The 17302-nt window shown below is 39.9% G+C and overlaps 1 protein-coding gene and 1 pseudogene across 1 annotated transcript; one reads left to right on the top strand and one right to left on the bottom strand.

Annotated features, from left to right (window-relative positions):
* Positions 1-240: 240 nt before the first annotated feature.
* Positions 241-1188, top strand: LOC123241098 (olfactory receptor 52N5-like). Its single transcript, XM_044668801.1, has one exon. It carries the CDS (start codon positions 241-243, stop codon positions 1186-1188), a length of 948 nt encoding a protein of 315 aa, XP_044524736.1.
* Positions 1189-16130: 14942 nt separating this feature from the next.
* LOC123241097 lies at positions 16131-17069 on the bottom strand (annotated as a pseudogene).
* Between the last annotated feature and the right edge of the window lie 233 nt (positions 17070-17302).

Below are 17302 nucleotides of genomic sequence, written 5' to 3'. Positions count from 1 at the left end.
TTTTATCTGGTAGAATTCACCTTCCCACAGGTTGCTTGAGAATATGCTTGAGGATGTTTCTTTCCTATCTTTTTTATATTATCATTTAATATATCACATATATTAAAGTTGGAAAGAACATGTCTGGATTCTTTAGGAAGTTTTAAATTCCATGTTAATTTTCCCAATTTCCTTTCCTCTCTACCCTAAAGGAAAATGAATCTGTCGTGAAGCCACAGAGTCTTCTTCTTAAAGACAAGCATGCTAGTTTTCAACAGTTCCTATGTGGCCCCAGACTCTTTCATCCTGAATGGCATTCCTGGCCTGGAAGCTGCCCATCTATGGATCTCTCTCCCTCTCTGTGCTATGTATGCCATATCTCTGGTGGGTAACCTCGGTCTTGTGTATCTCATCCAGTATGAAGAGTCCCTTCACAAGCCGATGTACTTCTTCCTGGCAATGCTCTCCCTCACCGACCTCCTCACCTGTACCACTACCCTCCCCAACGCCCTGAGTATCTTCTGGTTTAATTTAAAGGAGATCAAGTTTGATGCCTGCCTAGCCCAAATGTTCTTTGTTCATGGGTTCACAGGGGTGGAGTCTGGGGTACTCATGCTCATGGCGCTGGACCGCTACGTGGCTATCTGCTACCCCCTGCGCTATGCCACTATCCTCACCAACCCCATCATCGCCAAGGCTGGGCTGGCTACCTTCCTGCGGGGGATGATGCTTATGATCCCCTTCCCCTTCTTGGTCAAGCGTCTTCCCTTTTGCCAAAGCAACATCATTTCCCACACCTACTGTGACCATATGTCGGTGGTGAAGCTATCCTGTGCCAGCATTAAGGTGAATGTCATCTATGGTCTAATGGTTGCCCTCCTGATTGGTGTGTTTGATATATGTTGTATCTCTGTGTCCTATACCATGATCCTCCGGGCGGTGGTGAGCCTGGCATCTACGGAGGCAAGGCAGAAAGCCTTCAGTACCTGTACAGCCCATATCTGTGCCATCATCATTACATATGTTCCAGCCTTTTTCACCTTCTTCACCCACCGCTTTGGGGGTCGTACTATTCCTCCATCTCTCCACATAATTGTGGCTAATCTCTATTTGCTCTTACCCCCAACCTTGAACCCCATTGTTTATGGGGTGAAGACCAAACAGATCCGAGAAAGCGTCATCAGGTTCTTCCATTGTGAGGAGAGGTGAGCAGAAACATTTTGAAAGCTATGGAAAATGAATTGACCATAGAATATGAAAATGGAGACTAATAGTTTGCTAAAATTTAGCTCTATGAGTTTTCTGGAGTGTTTCATGCGTTTTATTTTCCCAAACTGGACCATTTAAAATACCCAACCATGCCTCCCCCAGCCCTTTGTACCTATGTCCTGTCACACTGCTCGTATACATCATCTGTAGTCCTCTAGATCCCATTTTTTAGATAAAAACAAACAAACAAACAAACAAACAAACAAAAAAACAACATGTAATATGCCATCATCCTTAAGCTATTGACAAAGAAGGGGAAAATATGCATTCATTTACTCCATCCCTCTTTTAAGTTCAGATGAAATATATTTTTAAATACAAGAAAGAGATACCCTCATTTGTCTGTACTGGGTAAGTGAAGACTATCTAGAAGGAAGAGTGTGTGTGTGTGTGTGTATGTGTGTGTGTGTGTGAGAGAGAGAGAGAGAGAGAGAGAGAGATAGATACAGAGACAGAGACAGAGAGATATGACTGGTTTTCTTTTAGCAAGAGAAATGTTTGATTCTATAATTTTGTTGTTAAAAGAAAGAGATGTACTTCTGAGTGTCAAATCCAGTTTTCTCCTCTTTATGCAACTTAAAACTCAGTAAGATTTAACCAAATGCTTCCAAAAGACTATAATGAAATAATCAGAACAAATTTTAAAAAGGGGGAAATAACGAAGTTTAACTTATCGAGAATAAGGGCATCAAGAAGAAGCCTATTACATCTCCCTATGTGCTAGATGCTTTTAATAACTCTTTATTAAAGAGTGATGTACATTTAAGGTAACTCATGCTGACTGTATAAGGTTTTGGACATGGTAAATGATTGAGAGAAATGAAAGTATAACAGCATATTCCTTAAGCAAAAAAACAAATGTAGAATTTGTTTTTGCTTATTATGCCCAAGTAATATAATACCCTGGTTAAGTCAAGTGTTAAAATGAAAAAATAATCATACCTTTATGACAAATTATATACATTTTCTGGTTTGATCTTCATAACTACTTTTGTGGAGTTTCTAGTGCATTTAATATAAAGAAGAACTGGAAAGGAGTTGGGAGAACATTAATGGCACAATGATTTGGAAATGGTGATAACATGGAGAACTGGCTTTGAGCAGTAAGGTGAAAATTAGCCTTTCAAGAGGCTAATTCAAGTTTTCAGTAGAGGGGAGAAATGAGAATGATGGCCAGAGTACAGGTGGCCTGGAATGGAACTGGTAGCTGGGAAGTAAATCAATAAAGAATAAATACAACAATTGACTTACATTTGTTCAAGAGTTTTTTATGTGGATCAGCTAAAAGTTGATGTAGATGAATTTTTCAATAGAAAAACTACAAAATTAGATATAGCATTTATTATTCTTATAACTATTATATGCCTATGAAGCACATCTTGGAAAGTATGAAAGTTTTTCCTAAAAGTACCTATGTAGTTGATAACAAAGCCCTATTTCCAGAAATCTTTCAGAAAATTAACAGAAGCTTAGAAGAATGGAGACTATGCTAGTACAGAAAAAAACGTTTAAAAGCAGTTAGGTGGTACAGTGGATAGAGAACTAGTCAGGAAGACATGGGGACATTTTGTCCTCAGAAACTTACTAGCTGTATGTCCCTGGGAAAGTTACTTACCCTTTATTTGCCTCAGTTCTATCACCCATAAAATAGGGATAATAATAACATCTTTCTCCCAGGGCCAAATGGAATAATATTTATAAAGCACTTAACATAGTGCCTAGCACATAGTTGTTCAGTCAGTTTCAGTCCTGTCTAACTCATTTGGGGTTTTCTTGGCAAAGATAATGAAGTGATTTACCATTTCTTTTTTGAGCTCATTTTACAAATGATGAAACTAAGGCAAACAAGGCTAAGTGACTTGCTCAGGGTCCCAGAGTTAGTAACTGTTTGAGACCAGATTTGAACTTGGGTCTTCTTAACTCCAGTCCCAGTCCACTATGCTCCCTAGAACATAATAGGTACTAAATAAATGTTTCCTTTCCTTCCTTTATTTTCTGCATAAGCTTGAACATTCAGTCCACTAGCCTGAACATTTTTATCTTTCCATATCTGAACCAGGTGTCTTGGCAAGGTTCCCTGGATTTTTCAAATAAGTTCACCATTTGACACCTTCTGGAAATCAGATGATCTTGCCATTACAGAGATATAATATAATGTTAATGGAAAGAGCACTGGACTTGGGATCTTGGGTTTAAGACCTGGCTCTGAAACTTACTAGGTGCAAGACCTTGGGCAGTCACTTAATGTCTCAGGTCTTAGTTTTCACATATATAAAATGAAGGGGTTAGAATAAATAATTTCAAAGGTCCTACTTGGCTCTAAAATTCTGATTCCGTAACCTCTATGAAATATGAAACTTTTCTCAGTAGACTCTGTTTCTGGAATGTATATACACTTTTATAGACAGTAACCCTTCCAAATTCTGGAATGATTTCTCCCTTGTGCTTGTAGACAGTCATTGAAAAAGTCTGTATTGCTCATGTATTGGTGAAACACTGCAGTGCTTTGTTTGAGTTTAGATTTCTTCCTTCTTTTCTTCCTTTCTTTCTCTTTTGTTCCTTTCTTTCTCTTTTGTTCCTTTCTCTTTTCTTCCTTCCTTCCTTCCTTCCTTCCTTCCTTCCTTCCTTCCTTCCTTCCTTCCTTCCTTTCTTTGACAACGGGTCTCTGGCTATGTCAAGGAAAGAGAAAAACTCTCCATAGTAAACTATACCACCACTTAATACAATATCAAACAATCAATCAATCTACATTTATTAAGTGCCTGATATGTGCCAGACACCTGGACTAAATGCTAGAAATACAAAAAGAGGCAAAAGACAATGCTTTCCCTCAAGGAGCTCAAATATGTACAAACACTCTAGACAAGATCAAATGGAAATAACTAACAGAAGGAAGGCATTAGAATTAAGGGGAACTGGCCAAAGGCTTCATGTAAAAAAAATGGGATTGTGGTAGAGACTTTGAAGGAAATCAGGAGGAAGAACATTCCAGACAAGAAGGGGACAGCTAGAGAAAATATCTGAAGCCAAAAAATAGAATTTCTTGTTCTTCAACAGCCAGGAGACTAATGTCACTGAATGGAAGAATATTTGGTAGGGAGTAAGGTATAAAAAACTTGGAAAGGTAGAAGGGGATATCTTATGAAGGGCTTGGAACACCAGAGGATTTTGTATTTAATCCTGGAGGTGACAGGTAGCCACTGGAGCTAGGAAAATCACTTTGGTGGCTGAATGAAGAATGGATTAGAAGGGGATGAAACTTAAGGCAAACCCACCAGCAGTTGTGAGGTCCAGGCAGGAAATAATGAGGCTCTCTCTAAAGTGATAACAGCATTGAATGAGAGAAGGGAATATTTTAAAGATTTTACAAAGATAGAATTGACAGGTCTTGGCAACAGTTTGGATATAGGGGTTGAGGTTTAGTGAGGAATCCAGGATGAATCCTAAATTTCGAGCCTGAGAGAATAAGAGGATGATGTTGCCTTCTACAATAATAAGGAAGATAGGAAGTAGGGGAATAGTTTAGGGGAAATGATAATTAGTTCAGCTTTCAGTATGTTGAGTTTAAGATGCAGTTTGAAACATTTGAAAAGCAGTTAGAGATATGAGGTTGGAGATCAGCAGAGAGCTTACAGCAGGATAGGGAGATTTGATCATCATTAATATTGAGATGGTGATTAAATTCATGTGAGCTAGTGAGAACCCCAAGTGAAGTATGTGGTATAGAATGAGAAGAGAAAAGAGACACCTGGGGGTAACTGGGTAGCTCAGTGGATTGAGAGCCAGGTCTAGAGATGGGAGGTCCTAGGTTCAAATCTGGCCTCAGACACTTCCCAGCTGTGTGACCCCTGGCAAGTCACTTGACCCCCATTGCCTATCCCTTACCACTCTTCTGCCTTGGAGCCAATACACAGTATTGACTCCAAGACGGAAGGTAAGGGTTTGAAAAAAAAAAAAGAAAAGAGACACCTGTGGTTAGAAGACATGATCTGGACAAAGATACAGCAAAAGAGAAGAGCAATCAGATAGGCAGGGAAGAATCAGAAGAGAGTGATAGCTGGAAAACCTATAGAGAAAAGAATCTCAAAGAAGAGAGTCATTAATATTATCAAAGATTGAAGATATCTGGATTGCAGATACATTTTCTTTAAAAATGAGGATAGAAAAAATGTCATTGGATTTAGCAACTAAGAGATCATTGATAACTCTGAAGATAGTTTTGGTAGAACTTTAAGGTTTGAAGCCATTTTATAAAAGTTAAGGAGAGAATTAGGGGAGAGTTAGTGGAGGCATCCACTGTAGATGGCCTTTCTGAGTTTAGTTACAAAGGACAGAAGAGATATAGGATGATAGCAGAGATAGAAAGATCAAGCCAGGGTTTTTTCAGGATGAGGGAGACATGATCATCTTTTTATTTGGTGGGAAATGAGACAATAGGCAGGGAAAGTTTGAAAATAATTGATAAAGTGGGGCTGACAGAAGGGAAAATCTGTTGGAGGAGATGAGATGGAATGGGATCATTTGAGCAAGTAAAAGGTAAAGAGGAAGGCCACCTCATCATATGAGTCAGGGGTAAAGATGGAGATAGTGGCAGAGGGCATCAGAGTGATAGATGAGGAAGAGGGAAGAAGTAAAGCTTATGATAAATGGTCTCTTTTTTTATAAAATATGAGGCAGGGTTCTCAGCTGAGAGGGTATGGGGAGGGGGGGAAAGGTTCGGACAGGAGGTCTGAGAAGGTATGAAAGGTTTAAAAGAGCTACTGTGGAGAGTGGGATAGCAAGTTGATAAAGTGGTTTCCTAATAGCAGTGAGGGCCCAGTTGAAGTTGTGTAACATAAATTTGTAGTAGACACAGTCAGAATGGTTGTGAGATTTTCTCTACTGCTGTTCAACAACGTAGGATCAAAGGCAGTGAATGGTATGGGAGTGATTCAAGGTTGAGGCTTAGCTCAATGTAATAGGTGAAATTATAAGGAGTTAGGAATTCAAGAGAGAATAGTATAAAGTTGAATTGGTTCACTAAGGGATCAAGATGGGGAAAAGAAGAGAGAAAGTCTAATGTAGGTGAGATAACTTGGGAGAGAACTGAGGAGTCAACAGACTGGATCCAGGTCATGGTGTTGATGAAGAGTGGGATTAATAAAGGAAGGTAAAGAGAGAGGTGAAAAACCAATAGATTTTAGATAAAGGGATTTCAGAATTCTTGAACATGAAGGTGTTAGGTGTGTGTGATGGAAAAATTAAGCATATGCCCATCTTTGTGTGTGGCTGAGGTTGGGTGGAGGAATAAGGTCATAAGAAGTGAATAGGTTGGGGAACTGTTAGGGCATTTGAGGGAGTCAGTATATTATTTGTGTTAAATCCTCTAAAATGATGGCATGAGTTAACAAGAAGAGAAAAAAATTATGAGCCATCTATCAAATTCATTGAGGAAGAAAGAAGAGTGACCTGAGGGTCTGCATATGAATACCAGGTTTTAATTGCACAGTAGATACAAAGGCATGAACCTCATAGGAGGAGATATTACTGAATGATGGTGATAAGTGGCCTTGGAGAGGAAGGAGTGGTGACAATAGTCTACCTCCCTTTCCTTGAACAAGAGAATAAATGAAGATGCAACAAGAATTGGAAAGGGTATCCAGGGAGGCAGGCTTCGATAATAGTGGATAAAGAGTGGGAGAGGGTAAGATTTAGGATAAAAGGAAAGGAACCCACTGAAAGCTTATATATTCCATCTACCAATCAACCCTCAAACATTCTCTGAATAGCCCAGGATAATTTTTGGATCTCCTATAGGATCAGGTGATTTAAAGAGAAGAATAAACCAAAGTAGATTCGGGACATTTCTAAAATAAAGGATTAACATGAAGGAAAAAGTGGTCATTATCTTCTGTTCCTAACTGAGGGGTAGATTTGATTTGCTAATTATGAGTGCAGAGATCTTCCACTTTGAGTCTAAAAGCACTGGTGGGACATTGAGATGGAAGACACTGAATCATTTCCCTAGGGGAAAGCTAATCCTGTAGCAAATAATGAACTCATGTTGAAACTCAATGAATTACTAGGCACTTCTGTCAGTTTTCTTTAGTCTTTGAGGAATTCTGTCAGTGTTCTTGCCCTCCTAACTCTTCGGGAACTCTCTGAATTATGTGATAGAGAACAAAAGAATAGGATAAGGTGGGAAGGGAAAGAATAGAATCAAAAAAGAGAGAGATGTGGTTTCCAGTCATTTTAGGAAAAGGAGACTGCATTTGTTTATTTTCACTTTATTTTGATACACAGTATATTAAAAGTGTTGGTTATTTATCTGACTTTATTTGCTATGGGGAGAGGGGAAGAAACTGAAATAATTCTTTCAAGGGGCAAGGGCTGAAATAAGATTATTCTATTCTAAAAAACTATTTTAATATGTTGTTCATTCTTTAGATTGTAAATTTACAACTCTACAGTTTCAGATGGAAAGCTTTAACTATTGAAAGCAAAAGACAAAGAATGAGTAAGCCACCTCAGAGGGAAAGAGCTCAGTTTTATATTCCCTTTAGTGGACAGAAGATATATATTGCAGACACCTGAATGCCTTACTCCTCACAGAGGGGAGTGTTTAAGCAATGTGTTGCCTTGTAGCTAACAAAGATATTGCACTATGGATCATTGCAAACACATCTGACTAGAGTTTTGATTTTGTTTTTGTTTTTGTGGGAGTAGGGCAAGCATCCATTTATTTACTTGTTTGTTTGTTTGTTTTAGTTTTATTATCATGCAAAACACATTTCTACATTGGTCATTGTTATAAGTGCACACTCATTCAAAACCAAAATTCCCAAATAACCCTAAATACACTGATGTGAAAGATAGTATGCTTTGATCCACATCCATCTGACTCCAACCGGGCTTTCTCAGCAGATGGATTGCATTCTCCATCATTTCAGGATTGTCCCAGATCATTGCAGAACTGAGAGTAGCCAAATTTTCACATTCGATCATGTATAATATTGCTGTTATTCTGTACAATGTTCTCCCAGTTCTGCTTATCTTTCCAGCTTTTTCTGAAGTCATCTTGCTTATCATTTCTAATAGCATCTGACCAGATTTTAACCTATATGACTATTATCTCCTTAACGGAGGCAACACCACACCAAAAATTGTCATCTATTAGTGACCATTAACTCCTGCCAGATGTGCTATGAAAATTCTACCCTCTACTCCATCACTCCCAGTGTTTTAGTATTTTGTGGGTCCTACAGTCATTAAAATGTACACAGTTCTAATGAATATCTCAATCAATAAACATCCTTAATTAACCAAGTAATGAATATGGACTCCTTCCTTAGCACAAATACCAACTTTGATCAAAAGTTTTATTATACTGTTATAACCTACATGCTGAACTCTGCCAGATCCCTGCTTACTCTCAAATGGACTTCCTTGGGAGGACTTGACCTCCAAAAAGGCCCTTCCTTGCTTTCAATTGTTGTTCCTTCCAACCTGCCCTGTAGAAGGTAGACCAACAATTTTCCTCTTAGAAGTTTTTCAGTCGTGACTTTCCTACTCATCATAAAGGCAGAAACTGCACTGTCCTTTGAGGAAGTCGAATGTGGCATTCCTGATCTCAGAACTCTCTCTAAATTGATTCAAATTCACCCTGGGTCCTTGGCACCTGCTTCACACCCATCACCCTGACCTGTGTAAAGATTAAGGGGAACTGTTCTCTAATACCTCTTTTTGCGGGGAGTCAAACTTGTTCTTTATATGTTTACAACACTCAGTTTCTACTGTTTTGGGAATATTTTCTTTCTATTTGCATTTTTGAGGTTATTTGAATTGTATTGCTTTTCAGGCTCATATCAACTGGGTTTGCACAGTATGTTAAAAGTGTTGGTTATTTGCCGGACTTTATTTGCTATGGAGAGAAGGGAAGAAACTGAAATAATTATTTCAAGGGGTAAGGGCTGAAATGAGATAATTCAAGCAATAATTATTGTAATATTTTGTTCATTCTTAAGACAGTAAATTTGCAACCCCCCCTACCCCGCCCCCCCAGTTTCCCAGGTTCCCTGAGAACTCACCCTGAGGGAGGTCCCAGATTCAGAAAAGTCTTGTTTCAGACTGAACAATAGACCTTAAAGTACTTAATGATCCCAGTTTAGGTGGGACAAGTAGACAGAATCAAATGTTAAGTGCCCTTTTTGTCTTAGAAGTTTCTCCCATTATATCAGTCTCCTCCCAGTAGCCCAGCCTTTGACTGGACCCTTTCCTTTTGTATCCATTGTAAAGCATCAGCCTCTCCCTGATAATCCTGTCTAGGACTTCTCATTTCCTGGTAGCCATGGTAAAGTCATCCCTGTCTTCAGTTTCCCAAAAGGTATATACGTCCCCAAATTCTATTATTCTTTAGAGAATTATTTCATGAGGTGATCCTCTCAGAGATACTGTTCCCAGTCCTAGAGCCCTTGGCTCCGTGTGGTTTTAGGTACTTGATTTTGTGTAGCAGCCAAATATTGAGCACTATCTCTTTCCTGATTAAAGACTGGGTTTTACTGACTACTTTAGTGCTTCTGTGTTTTTTCCAGGTTGACACACACTTCTCTTAACAGCAGCTGATTGAAGTCTTTCCATCTTGCTTCTCAGTTCTTACAACAGAAATATTCCACTCCAATCATTTACCATAATTTGTCTAACAATTCCTAATAAATGGGTGTCTACCTTATTTCCATTTCTTTACTACCACAAAATATATATGATATGTTTATATGTAACCTTTCTTTTTAAGCAATGAAATCCTTGGAATTTTTCTTAGAGTGGAATCTCTGCTTCAAAGGGTATTTGTAATTTAATCACTTTGCATAATTACAGAATGCTTTACAAAAGGACTAGACCATAGCCAGCTCTATCAACAATAGCATTAGTGCCCCAGGATCTCCACAACCATTCCAACATCCACTATTCTCAACTTTTGTCTTATTTACCACTTTTATGGATATGCAGTGGAACTTCAGAGTTGTTCTCATTTGAATGGCTCTTACTAGGAGTCCTAGCATATAATTGTTATAGTTTTGGATTCTTTTGAGAACTTTAATAATTTAATGTAATGAAATTATCTATTTAATTTTTTAAATTGCTTCTATCTCTTATTTGGTTAAGAATGCATCCCCCACCCATAGCTTTGAAAGTTATATGATTTATCTTCATTTTTAAAAATTGAAGTTGATCTTTAATTTTTGAATTGTTAAGGGAAACTTAAGTGTTCAGCATTAAGAAGTTAAGGACCAGTTAAACAATAAGCATTTATTAGGCACTCAATCAATTAATCAACTTTGAAAGACCAAGGAATGCAGTAGTTCAAAAGAAATGTGAGATGAGCAAATTTAGACATCTCCATCCCAAATGTTCATTCCAGTTATTAGTGCCTCACCTGTGATAGTCTTCCAAGGTCATATTAGTCCAGTGGTTCCCAAACTTTTTTGGCCTACCGCCCCCTTTCCAGAAAAAATATTACTTAGCGCCCCTGGAAATTAATTAAAAAAATTTTAATAGTAATTAATAGGAAAAATAAATGCACATGTAGCCACCCCCCCCCAGATTGCTGCAGCACCCACCAGGGGGCAGTGATGCCCACTTTGGGAATCACTGTATTAGTCTAATCCACTATAGTGCAGATACATCATACCCTGACTCCAACATTGTGATGTAATTTTGGTCCTTTTTGTATATGAAGGACAACTAATCAACTGGTACAAAAGGGAGAACTTACTTAGAATCAGACCAAGAAAGGAACCAAAGGAGTACTGGCCAATCTCACTGAGGAGAGCCCTCAGCTCTAAGCCTGGAAGATCCAGGATGAAGGAAACCAGAAGGAAAAGTCAGAATTTCCTAATTGGCTAAAAGAAGGAGAGGAGTATTAAAGGATGACAAGTATCATACTTTTCAGCAGAAATGGACAGAGGAATTTGCCTTTGTGGAGAGAGCAGGTTCTGCAGTGTGTCTAATATGCAATGAACAAATTTCATCTATGAAACGGTCAAATATAAAGCGACACTTTGACCTAAGCCATATTACATTTGCATTGAAATATCCTGCGGGGGACAGCAGGAAGAAAGCATGTGAAGAGCTACTGTGCAGAGTGCAAGCTAATCAGCAGTAGCTCTGTGTTTGGACCCAACAAGGTAACTGGAATTCAGCTAGCTTTGCTGCTACTTTAGCAATTGTGAGAAACGGAAAGCCATTCACAGATGGGGAATATGCCAAAACATTCATGCTTGATGTTGCCAATGAACTTTTTGATGACTTTTCAGATAAAGACAAGATAATCAAACGAATAAAAGGCATGCCTCTGTAGGCAAAAACTGTTCACAATCGTACTGATAATGATGGCAAATCAAATTGAGGAAACACAACTGAAGGACATAATTGCAGTACTATTCTTTTCTCTCACTGTGGATGAGTCAACAGACATAAGCCATTTATCCCAGTTCAGCGTGATTGCAAGGTATGTTGTTGGTGACACATTACTTGAGGAAAGTCTTATTGTTTTGCCTTTGAAAGGGACAACAAGAGGGAAGGATTTATTCAAGTCTTTCACTGAGCTCGCTAATGAAAAAAATCTACGGATGAATAAACTTATTTCAGTGTGTACTGATGGTCCTCCTTGCATGGTGGGGAAAAACAGAGGATTCGTAGCGCTTCTTCGTGAACATGAAAAGAGACCCATCCTAAGTTTTCACTGTATCCTACATCAAGAGGCGCTTTGTGCTCAGATGTGTGGCGAGCAGCTTGGTGAGGTGATGTCGCTGGTCATTCAGGTGGTGAATTTTATTGTTACCCGAGCTTTAAATGATCGCCAGTTTAAAACACTGCTGGAAGAAGTTGGGAATAATTATCCTGGTCTGCTTCTGCACAGCAATGTGCGTTGGTTGTCAAGAGGGAAGGTGCTCAACCGTTTCGCAGCTTGTCTGAGCAAAATCTGGACTTTTCTTGAAATGAAAAATGTCGAGCATCCTCAGTTAGCCAACACTGAGTGGCTCCTGAAGTTCTACTATCTTGTAGACATAACTCAACATCTGAACCAACTCAGTGTGAAAATGCAAGGCGTTGGAAATACAGTCTTATCCCTTCAACAAGCAGTGTTTGTATTTGAAAATAAGCTAGAACTCTTCATCACTGACATTGAAACAGGTCGTTTACTACACTTTGAAAAACTGGGAGAGTTTAAAGGTGCATGCACAACAAGTGACCCTGCTCAACATCTTGATCTTCAGCAGCTAGTGGGCTTCACATCTAATCTCTTGCAGTCATTCAAAGCACGCTTTGGAGAATTTTGTGAGCGCACTCGTCTTTTTAAGTTCATAACCCATCCACATGAGTGTGCAGTGGATAGTGCTGACCTGAGTTACATGCCCGGTGTCTCTGTCAGAGATTTTGAGCTTCAAGCTGCTGATCTGAAGGCCTCAGACATGTGGGTGAATAAGTTCCAGTCACTGAATAAAGATTTGGAGAGACTTGCACGACAGCAAGCAGAGTTGGCAAGCAATCACAAGTGGGGAGAAATGAAAAATCTTCAATCCGTGGATCAGCTGATTGTCAAAACTTGGAACGCCCTTCCTGTCACATACCGCATACTGCAGTGTGTGAGTATTGCTGCACTGACAATGTTTGGCCCTACATATGCATGTGAGTAGTCTTTCTCAAATCTAAAGAACATTAAGACCAACCTAAGATCACGTTTAACAGATGGAAGTCTCAATGCCTGCATGAAGCTTAAACTCACCACATATCAACCAGACTACAAATCCATCAGCAAAACTATGCAGCACCAGAAGTTACATTAATGGTAAGAAGTACTTTATTCATCATTGGTTAGCACATAATAAAGTTACTAAAAATAGTTCAGAGACTTATTGTACTTTAAAAGTGTTGTTCTTACATAAATGCACATATTTACTTGTATTCAGTGTTAAGCATATTATACGGCTCTCACGAAATTACATTTTAAAAAATGTGGCATTTATGGCTCTCACGGCCAAAAAGGTTGCAGACCCCTGTCTAAAACCATCAACAAGCATCATATACAATGGGAATAAATTAGAAGCCTTCCCAATAAGATCAGGAGTGAAACAAGGATGCCCATTATCACCTCTATTATTCAACGTAGTACTAGAAGCACTAGCAGTAGCAATTAGAGAAGAAAAAGAAATTGAAGGTATCAAAATAGGAAAAGAGGAGACTAAGCTATCACTCTTTGCAGATGGTATGATGTCTACTTAAAAAATCCTAGAGAATCAACTAAGAAGCTGGTAGAAATAATCAACTTTAGCAAAGTTGCAGGATACAAAATAAATGCACATAAATCATCAGCATTTCTATATATTTCCAACATATCACAGCAGCAAGAGTTAGAAAGAGAAACACCATTTAAAATCACCCTAGACAATATAAAATACTTAGGAATCTATCTGCCAAGACAAGCACAGGAATTATATGAACACAACTACAAAACACTTTCCAAACAATTAAAACTAGATCTAAACAATTGGAAAAACATTGAGTGCTCATGGGTAGGACGAGATAACATAATAAAAATGACCATTCTACCCAAATTAATTTACTTATTTAGTGCCATACCTATCAAACTACCGAGAAACATTTTTACAGAATTAGAAAAAACTATAACAAAGTTCATTGGGAAGAACAAAAGACCAAGAATATCAAGGGAAATAATGAAAAAAAAAAAACAACATGAAGGAAGGTGGCCGAGTAGTACCAGATATTAAACTACACTATAAAGCAGTGGTCATCAAAACAATATGGTACTGGCTAAGAGACAGAGGGAGGATCAGTGGAATGGATTTGGGGTAAGTGAAGTCAGCAAGACAGTCTATGATAAACCGAAAGAGCCCAACTTTTGTGACAAAAATCCACTATTTGACAAAAACTGCTGGGAAAACTGGAAAACAATATGGGAGACATTAGGTTTAGATCAACATTTCACTCCCTACACCAAGATAAATTCATAGTGGGTGAATGACTTCAATATAAAGAAGGAAACTAAGAAAATTAGGTGAACTCAGAATAGTATACTTGTCAGATCTCTGGGAAAGGAAAGATTTTAAAACCAAGCAAGAGTTAGAAAAAAAATTACAAAATTTAAAATAAATAATTTTGATTACATTAAATTAAAAAGGTTTTGTACAAACAAAAACAATGCAACTAAAATCAGAAGGGTAACAACAAAGTGGTAAAAAATCTTTATAACAAAAAACTCTGACAAAGGTTTAATTACTCTAATATACAAGGGGCTAAATCAATTGTACAAAAAAAATTAAGCCATTGCCCAATCAATAAATGGACTAGGGACATGAATAGGTAATTTTCAGATAAAGAAATCAAAACTATCAATAAGCACATGAGAAAGTGTTCCAAATCTCTAATAATTAAGAGAACTGCAAATCGAAACAACTCTGAGGTATCACCTCATACCCAGCAGATTGGCTAAAATGACAGCAGGGGAGAGTAATGAATATTGGAGGGGATGTGGCAAAATTGGGACATTAATGCACTGCTGGTGGAGTTGTGAATTGATCCAACCATTCTGGATGGCAATTTGGAACTATGGCCAAAGAGCGCTAAAAGAATGCCTGCCCTTTGATCCAGCCATACCATAGCTGGGTTCAAGCACAAAAATATTTATAGCCCTGCTCTTTGTGGTGGCAAAAAACTGGAAAAGGAGGGTATGCCCTTCAATTGGGGAATGGCTGAACAAATTGTGGTATATGCTGGTGATGGAATATTATTGTGCTCAAAGGAATAATAAATTGGACGAGTTCCATGTGAACTGGAATGACCTCCAGGAATTGATGCAGAGTGAAAGGAGCAGAACCAGGAGAACATTGTACACAGAAACTGATACACTGTGGTAAGATAAAATGTAATGGACTTCTGTACTAGCATCAATGGTAGTATCCTTGACAATTCTGAGGGATCTATGGAAAAAAAATGCTACCCACATTCAGAGGAAGAACTACAGGAGTGGAAACACAGAAGAAAAACAACTGCTTGAACACATAGGTTGATGTGGACACAATTAGGATGTAGACTCTTAATGACCATCCTAGAACAATTATCAGTAATATGGAAATATGTCTTGATTGTAGACATAGGAAGAAACCAGTGGAAATGTGGGTCGGTTATTGGGGGGTGAGGTTGGGGGGAGAGAGAGCAAGAACATGAATCATGTAACTATGGAAAAAATTTTTCTAAAAAATAAAAATTTTTAAAAAAAAGAAGTTAAGGTTTTTTGTTTTGTTTTTAAGTGAAAGATCTTGGAAGTCTGATCCCAAGCAAGGAAACACTCAAGGCATTTCTCTAACCATCCCTCTTCACAAGAATATGGATGATGTCCAGTCTCCAGTGAGAGACCACCTGCAGCATTTGTCTGATATACTTTTTTTCTTCAGCATTAGTGAGTTTTACTGAAGAGGGAAGGAGAGAGGCACTATCCCCCATTTGTGAATAAAACTTTCAAATTAGCTCCCTACCTCCCGGATTTCCCAAACCCAAAGGGCGGGACTGCAGTCCGTTTCTCCCAAAGGTGGTCAGGGGGTAAGAGGAAGAAAGGAACTGTACCTTCTTCCTTCTAGTTAAGGTCATTCCTCTTTAGGAGAGCCGGAGCTCCGGTATAGGCACAACTCCAGCCATCAGTCAATCCGCTGGACCTCTCCCAAGTGGAGAGCCGAAGCACTGCAGGGTCTATCTGGGAATCCTGGAGACTGCCAAGACCAGCAGGCGGCAGCAGTTGAAGAGCCATCGGATAGTGGTCCCGAGGAGCTCTGGGGCTGGGACCCAACCAATCTCATCTCTCCGTCTGGCTTGCCAGGGTACTGATGAGATTAATTAGCAACAGTTGATATCGATCCTTTAGGTTGCTTTCTTCCCAGGGCCACCCGTGATACAGGGTCTCCCCATAGCACAACGGCGTGATCTTGCCGAAACGCAAGACGCCCCAAGCTTGCGCCTAGGCTGTGGTCATGCAGGAAGAGGAGGAAACTTCGACCTAACTCAAGTCTCGGAAGACTCTGACACGCCCAAGGTTCTCTCATCTGTGGAGGTAGGTCCAGATATTTTCTCAACACCTTGGCATCCTCTTCTACCAAGTCAGCAAAGACTCTAATCCCGGCTTCCCGTCGTCTTGAAGTCAATGCCGCAGAAGCCATCGGCTTCCTGGGTGCTCTCGATGAGGCGCTGGTGCTGATTCCCCTCCAGCTAATGCTCCACGTAGGTTCTTTAGTCGTCCGGGAGGAACGGTCCGCAGCCATTATGTTCTTATACATATTCTTGTGAAGATTGGGCCGCTCTCACGACTTGGTCAGCTCTTCTTCCATTAAGTCCAGACACTCATCTTTCGGTCAGACTTTCAGGGCCGGTCGAAGTCTGTCAGCAGATCCTGAAGCTATAGGTAGCTTTCGCGGTCTCGCTCCACCACACAGTAGAAGTTGGGCACTCAGTCTCGAAGCCTTTAACCATCAGGGGCGCCCAGCGGCTGCGCTCGGGCTCTGAACAGCGTTTCAGGATGATCCCATTTGTTGTTTCAGCCTTGAAATTTCCAGGGCGAACCGCCAGCTGCACCGAGGCGTAGCGCTTTCTGAAAGGGCAGATGACTGGCAGTTTCCTCATAGCCCGGATCTTCTGCCGGTGATTTCTCTGACTCACTTCCCTTTGCTCTAGCTGCACGTTGCCGAGTCCTCCGGCAGCTACGAGAAGTCGGTAGAAGAGACGGACGAGAGGCTGCGGGGCTGCTGCAGGTGCATGGAGCCCGCGGTATTGAACCATCAGCTCTCTAGCTCCGATGGCAGGATACTCAGCTCCTCGGCTGTCGTGGTCCTCTGGGGGCCCACCACCAGGACGGCGGCTAGGTGCGGCAATCCGTGAGGGACCAAATTGCCTCACCGTTTACCCTGGGGATCCCTAGTCCTCGGCCGCTGAGCGCTGAACCTGGAAGAGCAGGAACAGGTTCCCAATTTGGGACCCGAGTCAGAGCAGGGCTGCGGTGTCCGGAATCCTC

This window comes from Gracilinanus agilis, chromosome 3, assembly GCF_016433145.1.
Source record: "Gracilinanus agilis isolate LMUSP501 chromosome 3, AgileGrace, whole genome shotgun sequence".
In the NCBI taxonomy this organism is placed as follows: Eukaryota; Metazoa; Chordata; class Mammalia; order Didelphimorphia; family Didelphidae; genus Gracilinanus; species Gracilinanus agilis.
The sequence above is the reverse complement of the archived record's forward strand: the minus strand, read 5'-3'. Positions and strand labels throughout refer to the sequence as shown.